Source organism: Nymphaea colorata, chromosome 14 (genome assembly GCF_008831285.2).
Source record: "Nymphaea colorata isolate Beijing-Zhang1983 chromosome 14, ASM883128v2, whole genome shotgun sequence".
NCBI lineage: Eukaryota > Viridiplantae > Streptophyta > Magnoliopsida > Nymphaeales > Nymphaeaceae > Nymphaea > Nymphaea colorata.
In genome coordinates, this window is record NC_045151.1 from 2,806,621 (window position 1) to 2,823,867 (window position 17,247).

The 17,247-nt window shown below is 40.0% G+C and overlaps 1 protein-coding gene across 3 annotated transcripts in view; it reads right to left on the minus strand.

Annotated features, from left to right (window-relative positions):
• The window catches only part of LOC116267558 (CBBY-like protein), a 36,828-nt gene extending 20,327 nt beyond the window's left edge, over window positions 1-16,501 (minus strand). For 2 of the 3 annotated variants that reach the window (XR_007572052.1, XM_050075213.1), the window contains exons 1-6: window positions 16,081-16,501; window positions 12,378-12,427; window positions 12,095-12,158; window positions 11,866-11,914; window positions 1,674-1,742; window positions 966-1,027 (exon numbers count right to left, since the gene is read on the minus strand). Coding sequence is in view for 2 of the 3 variants with exons in the window: in XM_050075213.1 (XP_049931170.1) it covers window positions 966-1,027; window positions 1,674-1,742; window positions 11,866-11,914; window positions 12,095-12,158; window positions 12,378-12,427; window positions 16,081-16,391 (605 nt within the window). In the remaining variant the exon portion in view is untranslated. The remainder of the gene's footprint in view (window positions 1-965; window positions 1,028-1,673; window positions 1,743-11,865; window positions 11,915-12,094; window positions 12,159-12,377; window positions 12,428-16,080) is intronic. The other variant, XM_031649358.2, reaches the window with a different exon arrangement.
• Window positions 16,502-17,247: the final 746 nt, after the last annotated feature.

A 17,247-nucleotide genomic window follows, 5' to 3' on the forward strand; every position in this document is an offset into this window, starting at 1 on the left:
TTAAATCACTTAAAAATCATCTTTCTTTCAGGAAGCATAAGACAGCAATCCGTGGCTCCCTATCAGGGTTGCCAGATTGTCTGTAACTGTGATCAACTGATCTAGTTGTTCATGGAGTTCATCATTGTGGTTGGGGAACCCCAACACCAAAGGAAGCTACCACATTGCTTCATTTGGGACATTGTAATATCCAAACACGAGAGTGGCTTGGAAATGGCCTTGTATCTAAGATTTTCAGAAATAATGATGACCATATCTAGGTCTCATGCTATCCTGTGTTTTGGTCCATATAATCCTTTCTAGGTGCAAACTGAAGATGGACATGAGGAAGATCATGGTATTTGTCAAACTGCGTTCTCTTGCCAGTCCTATTACAATTCTCATGAATATAAAAATGTAAAATATTTTTTGAGAAAATATATTTAATATTAGATACAGATGATGGCAACATTTTAAAGGTACCATACTTTTATCAGAAAATGGAAAAACAATATTACAGGGAAAATATCACAATATTTTGAAAAAATGTAAAAAAATAAATATCACGATATTATCATGAATCGCAATAACTTTTTCCAAAGTAAACTTCCTTGAATGTACTTTTAGTGTATATTTGCCATCTCCTAAAGTTCTTGAGCACAATATTTGTTGTCTGGACTGTCATACTAATACTGGGTTCTATGTAAAATGATATTCTTCCTATACCATGGTTCAGGATCTGTACTCTATGCTAGACATGATCTACATGGATATGATTCAAATATTTCCGTACACCTTTCCCCTTGAAGATGAAGAAGCCTAGACAAGATGCCCAATATTACACATATTCTTGATACATAAAAGAAAATGCATTATGCTGCTGAGCACACGATTACAAATATAAAGCATTAGAAAGTAATAGGAATAACTTAACTAAGTACATTTAAAAGGTCAGGTACCCATAAGAAGCAGAACTAGATGCTCACTTTAAAGCTCCAGGTCGCACTGGCAAATCCTTTGTCCTCACATAGTCATCCAATGCATTCCGCTGTGAACAGGCTAATGAGTTTAATGTTTTGTTAAGAGTATCATAAATGATCGTTTTTGTGAACTATTTCCTGTTTTTTACATTCTTTCTGAAATTTGACCATATAGTGTGATCCAAACATAGTAAAAATTATCTGTGATATTTTAAAAGTATTGCATTTTCATCAGCAAAACAGCACAACACATTTTTAAGGGAGAGTCCTGCAATATTTTCAAAAATATCAACAAAAAGTATTCACCACAATTTATAACGCATAATAAGCATTTCAGCAATCTTAAAAAAAATTGTTTTTTATAATATGTTTGTAATTCTATATATTTTCAGTACACTGACATTCTTTCATCAAAAAGCAATTGGTACATTTATTCTGGAAAGAAAATCTAAAGGGTCTGGTTTTCTGAACACACATTAAGGACAACTGTGAACTATATATATATATATATATATATATATATATACATATATATATAATGCATTGTGTATATCAAAAGAAAACAAATGAAGCCATGCACCTTGTCAGAAGTTGGGTAGAATGTGCAAAATCCATAGGAAACACTTTGTTTACTTTCAATTTGTCAATAGAACAAAAGATGTTTAGGAAGCAAATGGCTATTAAAAAAGCATAGACCATGTAAAGGCATCCTACCTTCTCTTGTAGAATTTTACGAACAAATGATTCCTTCTCATTGGTTGGTAGTGATGTGGGCCACCCAATCTGCTAGTGAGCAATTATAAGAGAGAACATATTCAGAAAATATCTACACAAGAACTGTCTAATACTACTAGATGTCTAATTCTTAATATTATTAACAAAATATTATGCTGCATTAGGTTTTAATGGAATTAGTGGCGTTATCCTTAGCAACTCTCTCATCAAATTCAATATTAGGTTGCAGATCTCTCAAAAGTCAAAATAACTGGCAAAGGCAGATAGATATACATGGTGAAAAGACAAATGAAGTTTCCAATTTTCCATAATATCAGAAATATGTGAAAAGTTGTGCATGATTTAGTCAACATGCCACTATGCAAATAATATGACAGAGAGAACACTAGAATTCCTAAACCGGATGTCATATCCCAGTAACAAGATGATTTGTCTATCCTGGTCAGAGCTCAATGCCCAAATGCCAGGTTTCCGATTCCAAAGGAATGAATCATCCACTGCTTGGAGAGCCAGAATGCAAGTATAAAGTTTAAACATATCACCATCCAGAAAGCGTATAAGAGAAACATGAATAAAAAATTACAAGGAACCAGCTAAGTTATCCAGGTCTTCTCAGCATCTGTCAACCTTGAGCTCATCTAGAACTTTCTCAAAGTTTTTTGCTTTATACTCCTGCTAACCTAAGTCCACACTCAAATATTGGTGCAGGTAAATTCCAGGAAAAGACTATATAGCACACAAGATTAACCACCCACAAGAAGAATACCCCATCTATAATTATGGACTGCATAACGAGCCATCAAGGTCTCCTCTATTTCCCAGCACCCCTTCTCCCTCTCTTCCTCTCTCAATTTTCTCTCTTCCCCTCCACCTACCTGCCATTCTCTCTCCATTAAATGAGGGGTGGACAAGGCACATGGGCTGGGAAGATGGGAGGGGAGGAAAATGAGAAAGATAGAAGAAAGAGAAGGATTTCCCATTATATATATATATATATATATATTGTATCTAGAGAGAGAGAGATCATGAGAACGACTGTAAGGCTGTAAGCTGTAAGCTGTCCGTTCAATTAAGATGTACATTTTACTGCAAGACCATCAGACCAGACTGATTGAGTTCTCAAAGAGCCCTATATATATTTGCACTGATTTTGTTCCTCAGTAGCCTCGTTTTTCCTTGGAAAGGTTTTCTTGTTTGAGCACTTCTTAAAATGTGATCCTTCTTGACAAATCCCTGGTGAAAAAGAAGAGGTAACCACTATGAAGTATGAAGTATGAACTGATAGGTAAATTAGCATTTTTACTTGCAAAAAGAGACAATCCAAAATCTTTTAAATAAAGAAAGGCCCTCAAATTATTAATGAAAATATCATGATATCAACAAAACAATTTTTTGTCGTTAAACTTTGAAAATATTTAACCAATGTCGTGAGCTGGTTCTAAAGTGCAGACAATATCAGGATGTTTTCATAATGTTGGAGACTATGTAACATGAAGTCACCTGACATGTCTAAATGGAGGAGTACCCATGTTGCCACGACCTGAAATGGGCATAGGTATCACTTTATGGTTGCGACTGTGGAAATGCCTTCAGTATGGCTCTGACTGTCAGGAGCGGTCAACAGACCCAAGGCCGAACATGTCAAATTTTGGACTCGGTCAATTTTATCCGAGTCAAAATCATCCAAATGTTAGGGCTTTTTTTAAGTTCACGGTGTACATACACAGTAAACAGCCTTTTGAAAGTGGAAGGCTCATCTCCTGTGCAGCATGAACCAAACAGCATCAATCCATCTTAGATTTCCAGCATCCGACAATCTTCTCCGGCCAGGCGGTGACTTTGTTCAGCAAACACATTACACACTCATCTCCCGTCAGTTTTTCTAGTTTATTTTCCTTCATTTGATTGCCTGTGCTCCAAGAAGATCCCATTTGCTGTCTTTCTTTATGTTTTCAGTTTTTCTTCCCTTGTCCACTTTGTTTGTTTAAGGGGTTCTTATTTTCCTCATTTTAGCTGCACCCCATCTTTGTTTTTTGGTGGATTAACACTCGGGATGCTTAGAGACTGTTGTCTGACTGTGAATGCAAATGTTGCATTATTAACAGATTTTTTATGTCTATGTTCAGATCTGTGTCAGTCTGTGTATGTTGCAATAATGCATCTGACTTGTTATACTAATATATTTTGGTATATTTGTTACTCTCATACTTTCTTAATTGGTTTCTTCATAATTTATAAATCATGAATCATGAATGTGTTGTTTTGTTTGTTCATATCATATATATATATATATAAACAGCCAATTCCCCGTACCTGCAGCAGCACCGATACTCATAAGACATAAACATGTGACATAGTGTCAGCCCCCTGCTAACTCACCAACCCTTAACAGGGAAACCCTAAGATGACATACGCACACACACACCCTAATCCCAGATTAGGGCTTCTTCCTCCCAGAGGTAAGACACTCTCAAAGCTGCGATACCCCCTCCATTCTAGACGTTCGACCTATTTATAGCCTTATTGGGTTTGCCCAAATGAGACCCGCTCCAAATCACCTAACCGGTTACTAACACAGGTTGGAGACATAATACATGCATGTGTATATAAAGGTGTGCCAATGTCAGACATACTATCCGTGTGGCATTTAATGCAAGATATCTAACAACTCGGGTTATAGAAAAAAACAACAGAAAAAAAATGGGGGAAGTATGGTCCCTCATCACAAAGTTACGTGCGAGAGAGAGAGCATGGTTCCACTTTTCTTGCATAACGTAAACACATCCATGCAATCTGTTAGAATATTGTGTATTGGGAACCGGCTCTGGATATGGACCCGGTCCCATGGGTGCGGGAACAGAGAGTGGCTCGGTTCCCTAGGCGGGTCTCCCTCTTATATTCCCACTTATTGCTGTTTTGTTGATTGAGTAATAATATTCTCTCTCCTAGGGTTGCGGTTTTGCCCCTAGGTTAGAGCCTCTCCGTGGTTTTTCACCTCTTCTTGAGGTTTTCCACGTATATCGTGTGTTTCCTCTCTGTTTCTCTTGTCCATTGCGTGTTTCTACATGGTATCAGAGCCAACGCATGTGAGATTGTTGGTGTGCCAGTAGCGTATCCGCCGTTTTTCCGTCGCCCGCCAGTTTTTGGTCTCTGCCGCCGCCGCTTCCCGCTGCCGCCACCGCTGCCGTTTCTGCCGCCGTCATTCGTTTTTTCTGCCGCCACTTCCCGCTGCTGCCGCCGCTGCCGTTTCCGCCGTCTTCATCCCTTTCCGCCGTCGCCGTCGCCCCCTTCAGCGCCGCCGCCGTTGTTTTTTTAGTGTCGTCGCCTGCGCGCCTCCTGGTTTTCCTGGTGTTGGGTAGTGCTGCTTGTTGGTGCACGTGATGGCCGAAGAGATGATCCTCAAGATTGATGTTGCCTTCGACACGAGCCAGACTACCAAGAGCGAGAACTTGCCGGTTCAGGTCACGTCTATTCGTTTGAATAAAGACAACTATATCTCTTGGTCTGCCGCACTCGAAATAAGGATAACTAGTCGCGGTCGCCTTCCCTATATCACAGGGGAGAAACCGGCGCCTAGCAAAGCAGACCCTCGATGGGCAACTTGGGCGTTGGAGGACAGTCAGGTTAAGGTGTGGATCATTAGTTCTGTTTCTGCTGATATTCAACCTCTTATTCTACGGAAGTCGACCTCTTATGATATGTGGACGGTGCTTGCGAGGATGTATGGCCGTAAGAAGAGGGTTCTGCGTACGTATCAGATTAAAAGCAGTATCTACTCTTTTAAACAGGGTGATTTGTCCGTAGCCTCCTTCTATGCTGCCCTGAAGACTAAATGGGAGGAACTCGACTATCATGTGAATGATGACTGGAACTGTGGGTCTGATCATGCCTTGTACTGGGAAAAGGAATGGATGGATCGTACGTTTATTTTCCTTGGAGGCCTGCGTGATGAATTTGAATCCATTCGGAGTCAAATTCTCAACTGTGATGAGATTCTTGGGATAGAGGAGGTATATGCTCGGGTGGAATCTGAGGAACAACGACGCCAAGTGATGCATATTGACTCCAGTCATGGGAGTTCTCCTTCAGCCTTTGTTAGTCGTGCTTTAGGGACTGGACAGCGTCCTACTCGACGTTGTAGCCATTGTAACAAATTGGGACACTCAGTTGATTTCTGTTGGGATATTCATCCTGAGAAGAGACTTGTCCGGGGTCGCCCTCCTTCTAGTCGGCGGAGTCCTTCTGTGCCAGATCCCAGTCGAAGTGGCTCTTCAAGTGTTGAGAAATCTAAGTTGTCCGCTGATCAAATCAAGGAACTGCAAGCGTACATCAGCCGCCTGTCTACTACTCAGGAGGAAGCCTCCACGTCTGAGGGGGCTCAGTTAGCCCAAGCTCTTGTTGCCACTAGCGATCAAGGTACTTCCTCTCTTGGTGGTTGGATTGTTGACAGTGGAGCTACACATCATATGACAAGGGATCCTAAGATGTTTCAAGAATACAAATTGTCTTCCGGGCAGCAACGCGTGTCGATGGCTGATGGTTCTTCTATCTCTGTGGCTGGAAAATGGAGTTTGTCATTGTTAAATAAATATCATCTTCATGATGCTCTTCATGTTCCTAATATTCCTGTGAATTTGTTATCCGTCAGCAGTATTACCAAAAAGCTTAATTGCAATATAATTTTTTCTGTTGATCGTTGTTTCCTACAGGACTTGGTGACGGGGCAGAAGATTGGGATTGGTTCGGCTATTGATGGACTTTACAGACTGCCTGTGCAGGTCGCTTCTGCTCTCATTTCAGCCACTAGCGGGCAGTTGTCAGGCATGGAAGACAGCTCCACCATTATGCGATGGCACGAGCAGCTTGGTCATCTTCCTTTTCTGTTGATTAAGAAGTTGTTTCCTAGTCTTTTTCATTCTGTTTCTATGGACTCCTTCACCTGTGAAGTGTGTCAGTTGGCTAAACATGTTAGGGCTTCGTACCCTATTTCCTTCAATAAAACCACCCGTCCTTTTGCTTTAGTTCACTCTGATGTTTGGGGTCCTTCGGGAGTACCCACTTGTCGTGGTTTTCATTACTTTATGACTCTTATTGATGACTACTCCCGTTGTACGTTCGTGTACCTGTTGAAAGAGCGTAGTGAAGTTCCCGTTATTGTAAAAAATTTTGTTGCCTTTGTTGAGACTCAGTTTCAGACTTCTATTCAGGCGTTCCGCACTGATAATGCTAGAGAGTATGTCTCTCAATCCCTTGATGATTTCTTGAGGAGCAAGGGTATTGTTCATGAAACATCCTGTAGTTACACTCCACCCCAAAATGGTGTCGCTGAACGGAAGAATCGCCATTTATTAGATGTCACCCGGGCTATTATGTTCCATCGGCATGTTCCTAAGCGTTACTCGGGTGATGCACTTCTCACTAGTGCACATATCATTAACCGTATGCCTACTCGTGTGTTGAATGGTCATTCCCCGTATTCTGTGCTTTGGCCTACTCAGAATCCCTGGCCTCTTACTCCTCGGGTGTTCGGGTGTGTCTGTTTTGTTCATGACCATAGTCTCACCCTCAAGAAACTTGACCCTCGGTCTATCAAGGCGGTCTTCCTGGGGTATTCCTCCACTCAGAAGGGATACAAATGTGTTGATCCTACCACCTCCAAAGTTTATGTCTCCCGGGATGTTACTTTTCATGAACATGATGCATACTTTCCTGTGAATCCTCTTCAGGGGGGGTGGCTAGGGAACAGTATTCCTCAAATCAACTGATTCAGTTTATGGATTTCTTAGATTACAAGGCCAGTCACACTGTGGCAGACATAGTCAGAGATGAAGGGGGCTCATCGGGCTCTGTGGATGATCAGCCCACTGCCCGTGATCACTTGTTTGGCCAGGTGTACATCAGGAAGAAGAAAGATGTGGTTGAGGATGTTGATGTTACCAATCCCAATCCTATGAGTTCCCCGGATGACCCAAGTCCAGTGAATGATGAGCTTCCCATAGCCCTGCGCAAGGGCACCAGGTCATGTACTTCTCACCCTATTCAGAGATTTGTTTCTTATGCAAAACTTAGTAAGGATTATAAATGCTTTATTACATCCTTGTCTAAGTCTGTGATTCCCAGGTGTGTGGAAGATGCTAGAGAGGATCCCAAATGGCTACAGGCCATGACAGAGGAGATGGATGCCTTGACAAGGAACAACACTTGGGAAGTAGTTGATATTCCCAAGGGCGCTCATTTAGTTGGTTCCAAGTGGGTGTTCAATGTGAAGTATAAACCTGATGGTACTGTGGAACGGTATAAGGCTCGTCTTGTTGCAAAAGGGTTCAGTCAAAAATATGGTATTGATTATCTTGAAACTTTTGCCCCTGTTGCTAAACTGAAAACTGTGAGAGTTATTCTAGCACTTGCTGTGCAAAAGAAGTGGAGAATGGACCAACTTGATGTCAAAAATGCATTCTTGAACGGCCATCTAGAGGAAGAGGTCTATATGAGCATGCCTCCTGGATATACCCAAGGCGGAAAATGTTGTCATCTCAAGAAAGCCTTGTATGGATTAAAGCAGTCTCCTAGAGCGTGGTTTGAAAGACTGAGGATAGTTATGAAGATTAATGGATACAAACAGGGAAATGGTGTTCACACTTTGTTCATCCAGCAGAGAAATGGCCTGGTAAGTCTTCTTCTTGTATATGTTGATGATATGATTGTCACAGGTGACGATGAAGAAGAAAAAAAGAAGATGAAGGAGAGGTTAGCTGCTGAATTCGACCTTAAAGATCTGGGTAAACTAAGGTACTTTCTGGGGATAGAGATTGCTCGATCAGAAACGAGGCTTGTTATGAGCCAAAGGAAGTACACTCTGGATTTGTTAAAGGAGACAGGTAAACTTGGATGTAGGCCCTTTCTAACTCCAATGGAGTCTGGTACTAAGATTAGCATCAAAACTGGCAACATCCTGGATGAGAAAGGAAAAGGACGGTATCAGAGGTTGGTTGGTAAGCTCATCTATCTTACTCTAACCCGCCCTGATATCACTTATGCTGTGAATGTGTTGAGTCAGTTTATGCATGCTCCTACTGATTGTCATTGGAAGAGTGCAGAAAGAGTGTTGGGGTACCTGAAGAATGATCCAGGAAAAGGATTACTATATACTCAGCAAAACCAGCTTAATATTGAAGGATACTCTGATGCAGATTGGGCAGAGTGCACTGATACTATGAGGTCTACCACAGGATACTGCATCTTTCTGGGGGGTAACTTGGTTGTATGGAGAAGTAAAAGGCAGGAAGTTTGTTCTAGATCCAGTGCTGAGGCTGAATACAGGGCGGTTGCTATGGGAGTTACAGAAATGTTATGGTTGAAGATCCTTCTAGTAGATATTGGAGTTGAAATGGAAGAGAAGATGAAGATATACTGCGACAACAAGTCTGCAATTAACCTTGCAAATAATCCCGTCCTGCATGACAGAACTAAACATGTGGAGATTGATCGCCACTTCATAAGGGAACGCATAGATTCAAAGGAGTTGATCCTACCTTATATGAAGTCTGGAGATCAAATTGCAGATGTTTTAACTAAAGCCTTATGTACATCCCAATTTGAAAAAAATGTGAGCAAGCTTGGCATGTTTGACATGTATGCCAAGCTTGAGGGAGAGTGTTAGAATATTGTGTATTGGGAACCGGGTTTGGATATGGACCCGGTCCCATGGGCGCGGGAACCGAGAGTGGCTCGGTTCCCTAGGCGGGTCTCCCTCTTATATTCCCACTTATTGCTGTTTTGTTGATTAAGTGAGTAATAATATTCTCCCTCCAAGGGTTGCGGTTTTGCCCCTAGGTTAGAGCCTCTCCGTAGTTTTTCACCTCTTCTTGAGGTTTTCCACGTATATCGTGTGTTTCCTCTCTGTTTCTCTTGTCCATTGCGTGTTTCTACACAATCATTCAGCCCTGACAGCTCACAACATTCATTTGTGCAGACAAGAGTCTGGCACTTACAGATTTCCATGTGTTTGTGCCCAGAAGATGAGTTTGGCACTTGCAGACCTCCCTAGAACAGATGCATATGTTTGCATTCATGTCTACTATAATCTGCTTTTTTATATGATATATATACATAGATAAATACTTATATATATATATATATATATATATATATATATATATATCGAGAGAGAGAGAGAGAGAGAGAGAGAGAAAATAAAATGAGTTAAAAGGGGTAGATAGATCATAGAAGAGATTTGGTATCACTATGTAGATACATAAATACATATTATACATACAACATATATATATATATATATATATATATGTAGAGAGAGAGAGAGACTTAACCGTGAGTAAAATGACAACTGATCAGAGGCGTCCGATCTTTAGATCGAATGGCTCAGATGCTGTTTCTTTTATTATTTTTTCCCCCACTTACTCTCTCCCCGATTTTGGCCTCCCTCCCTCCCTCCCTCCCTCCCACCTGTGCTAAACCAGCAACGCCGCCAGCGTCGGGGATGGCACTGGCGGCATCGCTGGTTTAGCACAGGTGCGAGGGGGGTGGGGTGGGGGGAGGAGATGGGTGGAACAATCTACCCATCTCTGCTGCCACCGTCCGACGCCACACCGGTGGGCCTGTAGGGACTCGGCAGAGTCTCACCGGGCCTGCCGATGAGGTGTTGGGCATTGGCGGCAGAGATGAGTGGATTATTGATTATTCCACCCATCTTTTGTTAAAACAAAGAGAGGAAGAGAGATCTGGGGAGGAGAGGGAGGCAGCTGCCGGTGCCTTTCCCGACGCCAGCAGGCTGGCCAGCCCAGCAGGCCCTCCGGCATTGGGGAAAGGCATCGGCAGCCGTTGGTGCTGGTGGATGAGGGAGAAAAGGAGGGACAGAGGGAGGAAGGAGAAATCGGGCAAGAGGGAAGGTTGGGGAGAGAGAAAGTTGGGAAAAAATAATAATAAAATAATAAAAAAGACAGCATATGAGATCGAATAGTTCAGATCAGCTGTCATTTTGACAAATAAGTGCTAGAGTCATGTTTCAGTTTCTTTATATATATAATATGTATTTATGTATGTATGCATATATATATATATATATATATATATATATATATATATATATATATATATATATATATAAATAGAGAGAGAGAGAGAGAGAGAGAGAGAGAGAGAGAGAGAGAGAGAGAGATTTTGTTGAAATAAAATGAGTTAACAGGGGTAGAGAGAAGTCATTTGGTATTACTCAAATCTAATATGCACAACGGCTCTCTTTCATGGGCACATACCTTTCTGGCTAAGAGGTCTGTGGGTGTGTGTTTACGTACTATGAACATGTCTGCTTATAGAATGTACATAAGAAAAAAGAGAATATTTTGTAATTTGACATAATAAACAGTTCAAATTCTCAATTCTCAGCTTTTACATCAATAACAGCTTTTTCTTTCATGACTGTGCTCAGAAATGGCTATGGAACTTTTATGAATGTTTCCATTTGTGCTCTAACAGGACCACAGCTTGCTTCCATGAGACGGTTCGGTAAGAAAGTCCCTGCTTTTTTGAAACCAAATACATACACAAGCATATGTGCATGGGACAACTGTTGGTTGTCTAGACCTTCAAGCAGTCCCTAACCATTGGCAATATCAAAGCATATGCCTACTCATTATAAATCTACAAGTACGCATTTTTCATCAGGTACTTGAGACCCATAACCTCATCCTACAAAAAAATGGAAGAAAAACAAGACCTGTGAGTAAGTTGTATATGCCATATTAGAGTCCTGAACCATTGCAATCATGAAATTATATGTTTACATATTCAATATATACAGAAAGAAAAGTCCCTTTGGATCTGTCTATTATTTTGGTTTGCCATCATGAAGATGCTCCATAGAGCCTTACAATAAAATTGTGAAATTCCATTGTGGCCTAGCATTCGAGGTGAGATTTCTTTCATGCTGCATCTTATACATCCCAGCTGGAAATCCAAGCTTTTCATTTACAGCCAGTTACACTTGAGAAAGGTGTGCCTTTTGATTTGCAAGTGGAATGTCAAGAACGAATCTGATTGATCTTTATATATCTTCCTGTTGTTGCCGAAGGTCTTCTAAGGAAATACAGTTACGGTATACAATATATCCCATATCTCAAGATATGGCATTCATTAAAAAAAGAAAAACACTAACCTTGTTGAAAAATAAGATCAGCATTCTTTCATCATCACCTCCAGACTTTCTGCAACATGATAACAATCACATGTAACAACCAACAACTTGAATTGGGTCGAGTAATTGTGATTCGGTTTGGAAACTTCTGGATCATGATGAAAATTCTAAAAGTTCAGAACATTCATAAATAGAAATCCTATATGAATATATCATCTTAAACATGAAGGTAAAAGAAAAAACGTTCTACCTTGCAAGGTCTATATATATTGGATCAGTCCAATTTGCACAATCCAACCCCAGTTTCTGAAAAGCTACGAAAAGAAGAAGCAAAATGTTGTTACATTTCATGTGGGGAATTACCAAATGTTTATGCAGAGCACGTTCTTTTTTGCAATAGATTATACTTCATAGTTAAAGCATGAAAGCATATTAACTTCTACACCATGATATACAGTGGAAGCAAATATTACAAAGTTTGCTAAAAAGACAGGGTGGGTCATATATGCAAATGAAAGTGCTATAAAACACACCTTCATTAAAGGCTTGTCGATTGCCTGAGTGATAGAAATCCACAAGCACCCTGGAGTGAAGTAAAGGAAACATGTCATCCACAAACATTTAAAGAAAAAAAAAAGCTGGATTATCAATTTGATTATTTTCAAAATGAACAATGGTTGAGATTGGCTGAAGAAACAGGTTCTCATCCACAATGAACATGAGCACTTGTCCTTATTACTAACTGCTAAAAGTCCTTAAGGACCTTAACCACGACTACAACTGCAAATTTTTTCCATGTTTCAAGGGCATATGCAAAAACCATAGCACCATTAATTCTGAAGAATTCGGTAAATTGTTAAGAAAGTAGGAACATCAACAAAATTTTATCTGGTGGCAATAAGTAGAAAATGGGTCTGCAGAGATACAAGCTGAACCATGCTTCCGTTGACTGACATGCCAGTGCTACATTCCACTTTGAGTAATACCGATATGCCCATTCCTATGCATAGACGATCAAATCAATAGGCACGAAAGGGATCACTCAGAAGTCAAATACATAAATTTATCATTAATTTTAATTTTTAACCACTATATTAACAATATCAAAGTGAAGCTAATAAAGGTTTAGTTTAAGGAAAAAAAATATAAACAACTTATGATACAACCAGTTAGTAACCTGTGTTGTTGCAATACTGAACTAGCTAGAAAATCAGATGCATTCAGTAGAGGTTGTCATACTGCATCTATATTTCAGGATGCTTACGGTTTGATTCATGAAAAACATATCTGAGCCATAAGAATTAATTGAAGGTGTTTGAACCAACAAGAGCAGTGAGCATTTTTCTCATGTACATATGTACACATAAGTAAATGAGTTTAGGACAAGCTGAGCAGCTTGTCAACTGATCATTCACCTAAGAAGCCTACATGAACCTTGCAGAAAACACAAAATCTGCTTGGATGCAAATCAATAACCTTACTAAGCAAGGTCATGTCAAGTCTGTAACAAGCTGATGTGCTTAGTACGAGGCATGACCTACTGGTGAATTCCCAGCTTTACATAGACAAACCTGAGCAATCAGGTGCTATGAAATCTTAAGTGCTATTGTGAGAATAATTTTCTTGTTAAAGTAATAAGGCTAACAAGTAAAAGTTTCCCAGCTGATTGTGGTATGTTACGTTACATAAGAGGATACATAGAGGTTCGTCTGGTTTATCCTTCAACTTGAAATGTCATATTGACAGTTCCTTTGAAGGCACAACCATGAAGATTGAAATGTTTGCACTTTTCCTGAAGGCATAGCCATGAAGTAAAACAAATGGTCAAAATGGTTCAGCACTAGCAGAAACATGTTAAAACCAAGTCAGTTCAACTGATTCTAGTTAACTTAGCTTGAATGAATTATGAGAAGCTATATGGCTCAGCTCCAGCATAATTACCCTAATATACTCCTGTAGGCACTTGAACATTCCTCAGATGCATTACGGTTAAGCAAAAAATTATACTCCTGTAGGCACTTGAACATTCCTCAGATGCATTACGGTTAAGCAAAAAATTAAACCTAAAACTAAGTTTCAGCCTCCTCATTGTGCAAGCATGTAGGCTGTGTGGAAGATGTACAACATTTAGTCTCTGTGTTCAGTAAAACAAACTCTCGCTCTGAATCCAACCGAGATCGAATACAAGGTGATCAAATAAAATAAATTAAGCAATGACTAACCGGTTCAGTAAAGGTCAAAAAAGAAAAAAAAACTGGACAAAGAATTTCTATTCCTTGAATTAATAAAACGTGCCTCATGGAGGTCGCATTCCTTATTAGCAAGGTAAAGAAGGCTGGATTCAACTGATTCTAGTTAACTTAACTTGAATGAATTATGAGAAGCTATATGGCTCAGCTCCAGCATAATTACCCTAATATACTCCTGTAGGCACTTGAACATTCCTCAGATGCATTACGATTAAGCAAAAAATTAAACCTAAAACTAAGTTTCAGCCTCCTCATTGTGCAAGCATGTATGCTGTGTGGAAGATGTACAACATTTGGTCTTTGTGTTCAGTAAAACAAACTCTAGCTCTGAATCCGACCGAGATCGAATACAAGGTGATCAAATCAAATAAATTAAGCAATGACTAACCGGTTCAGTAACGGTAAAAAAAGAAGAAAATCTGGACAAAGAATTTCTATTCCTTGAATTAATACAACGTGCCTCATGGAGGTCGCCTTCCTTATTAGCAAGGTAAAGAAGGCTGGATCCCACACAGCAGAAAACAGTAGAATCTAAAAAAACAGTTGATATGTTTGTGTTGTGAGTTGTGACATTAGTAAAAAGGATGGTATGAGAAGCACTTGCAGTTTCACTGCCTTTTCTAACAACAATGTTGTTAACAAATACGAAAAAACTACATTGGGAACCAAATCAACAAGAGATAGGTTGTTTCAATGGGTTAATATGGTCGAAAGGACTTGGAAGACATCGGAATCCAGATATGAATTACTTCAGGAGTCCTTGTCCAGCAAACGACATACACCTATCCATGTATGAATAGAAAATTTTGTAAAAGTTATCATTATCTAGTTTTACAGATTATACAAGAACCAGGGACAGCAGTTAGTTTCTCAATAAGGCGTATATGTTCATGTCGCAACTGAATCTTTGCCATGTCTGCGCCATTTCCATATATCTATTAATCTTCTGAAAAGATTAAAACTCTGATTTGTGCCATTATTTCACAAGTTACTTTTCCCCCGCTCGGTACTTTAGAGAACAATTTTCTTTGTTCAACTAACTCAGAGTTTCAATAGTATAATTCCACACGACGTAAAGAGTCTGTTTTTAACTTGTCATGAGCTCCACATGTTGCTCACAAATGGCTAATGGAAGCACCAGCCAGTATCTAAAGTTGTTCAACAAACTGCTACGTCAGTAAGCAGTGGCGGAGCTAGAATGTCTTGACTGCGGGGAACCTGAGTTGACGGTATAAGTTTCGCGTGGGCATGACATGTAATTTTTGAGTCATGATAATGTGATCTGAAGACGTTATAATAAGAATTTTGTTGTGCTGATATGGGCGATTGCCCACACCAGCCAACAAGTATCTCCGTCACTGCTAGTAAGCTCCACTTATCATAGTCGTTCGCCTGAACCTCGACACAATTATAGTGGCGATGGCTTCTCCAGTAATGGTATCTTTTTAGTTTATACAGACACCTGGTGTGCGGTTGTTGCATCAACATGGTAAGATACTTGGGCACAATAAAACAATGTTGGATATGGCCAGAACTGTGTCCGATAACGTTAATTTTATAGACTTTGCATTTACTAGAGTTCTTTCTTTTAGAAACTGCATCAACTACTTCCCAGTTCAATTTCAGCTTAGTTTAATAGCTTAAAGGATCTATAAAATAATTTACAGTTGCCCTTCAAGAATTCGCAACAAACATAGTAACCTTCCGACTTGTTTTGATCCTGTCTAACGCCACGCATGTGTTCAACATAATTTAAATAAACAAACCCCATTTGAGTTTTTTTAATAGAAAAAGTCAGAAACTATGGTTTACTGAGTCCATGCCGCAAAATCCCGCTCTTTCTTGTCATATACCAACAAAACATAAGTTCTACCACCCATGCACCTATGTGTGTGTTTGTCTGTGCGTATGACTGTGTCTATGAGAAAGATGAGAGAGAGAGAGAGAGAGAGAGAGAGAGAGAGAGAGAGAGAGAGGACTCGCCTACCCTTCGATTTCGAGAAGAACAGCGAGCTCCCTGGGCAAGGGAGCAACACCCTGGCTGTCCGAGTCCGCCATCGCCGGAATTCTCTTCCATTTCCCTTTCCCTCTCAAGTTCAAGCCACAGTCACAGAAGGATCTCGAGGGACGGGCGCACAGGAAGCTGCCGGATTCCCTCGGGGGAGACGAGACTAGCGGAGGACCCGATGGACAGGGGGCAGCAACCCACGCCACCGAGGAGCCAATGCAGGAGGAAGAGGAGGACGAGAAGGAGGGGAAGGAAGACGACCCTATCAATGACGAGGAAGGAATGGCCATTGTACCAGCGGTAGAGCTACTTCCACCGACAGAGCGCACAAAATTGCGACAAAACAAAAAACACCAGATAGGATTGCGGCCCTGCGGAAGGCAACGAACTAATGAGTGTACTGTGTACATACAGCAACGGGAATATCTACGACAGTCGACAAGGCAAAATTTCCGCCCTTTAAAATTTTAAAATACGAAAGCAATAAAATATATATTAATATGTTTAGAAATACGAATTTCACCTAAAATATGACAGTTAAAATCTTTTAGGAAAAATATTAATTTTTGCACTTACGAATATTTTGATGGCCAGGAAGGTGATGCATTTTTATGAATAGAAACTGATCTAATAAAATTACGCAGAAAATATTTTAATTATCAATTTTAGGTGGTCTTATTTTCAAAAACTATTTTGATTATCTACTTTTCTCTGTCTTCTTTCTGAAGAACCTGTGTGTCGTCGATGAAACTTCATATGAATTGTTGCCGACGGCTTGCCACCAATTTAGTTCATGAAAGAAACTTCTTATGTATCTTTGATGATTCCTTGTTACCAATTTGTGTTATGATAAAACTTCTTCATAACTTTTTAATATTTCACAGAAACTTAAGAACTCCTGCATGAAGTAGTGTAGGGGCAAATCAATAAACGTGTCGCTAGTTCGATTCTCATCCACATTACTCCTATGTGTCCTATGAAACTAATATGCAGCAGAGAGCTGAACATATACCGACCTAGGTACCGATGCATTCCTATGCCCAAAAGGCATGGAAAAGGTGGTAACACTTTTTACTATTTTTTTCGGGTGGTTGGTTGTAATTTTCTTGTGAACAAAATTATTTGAATTAATTAATTAAAAATTAA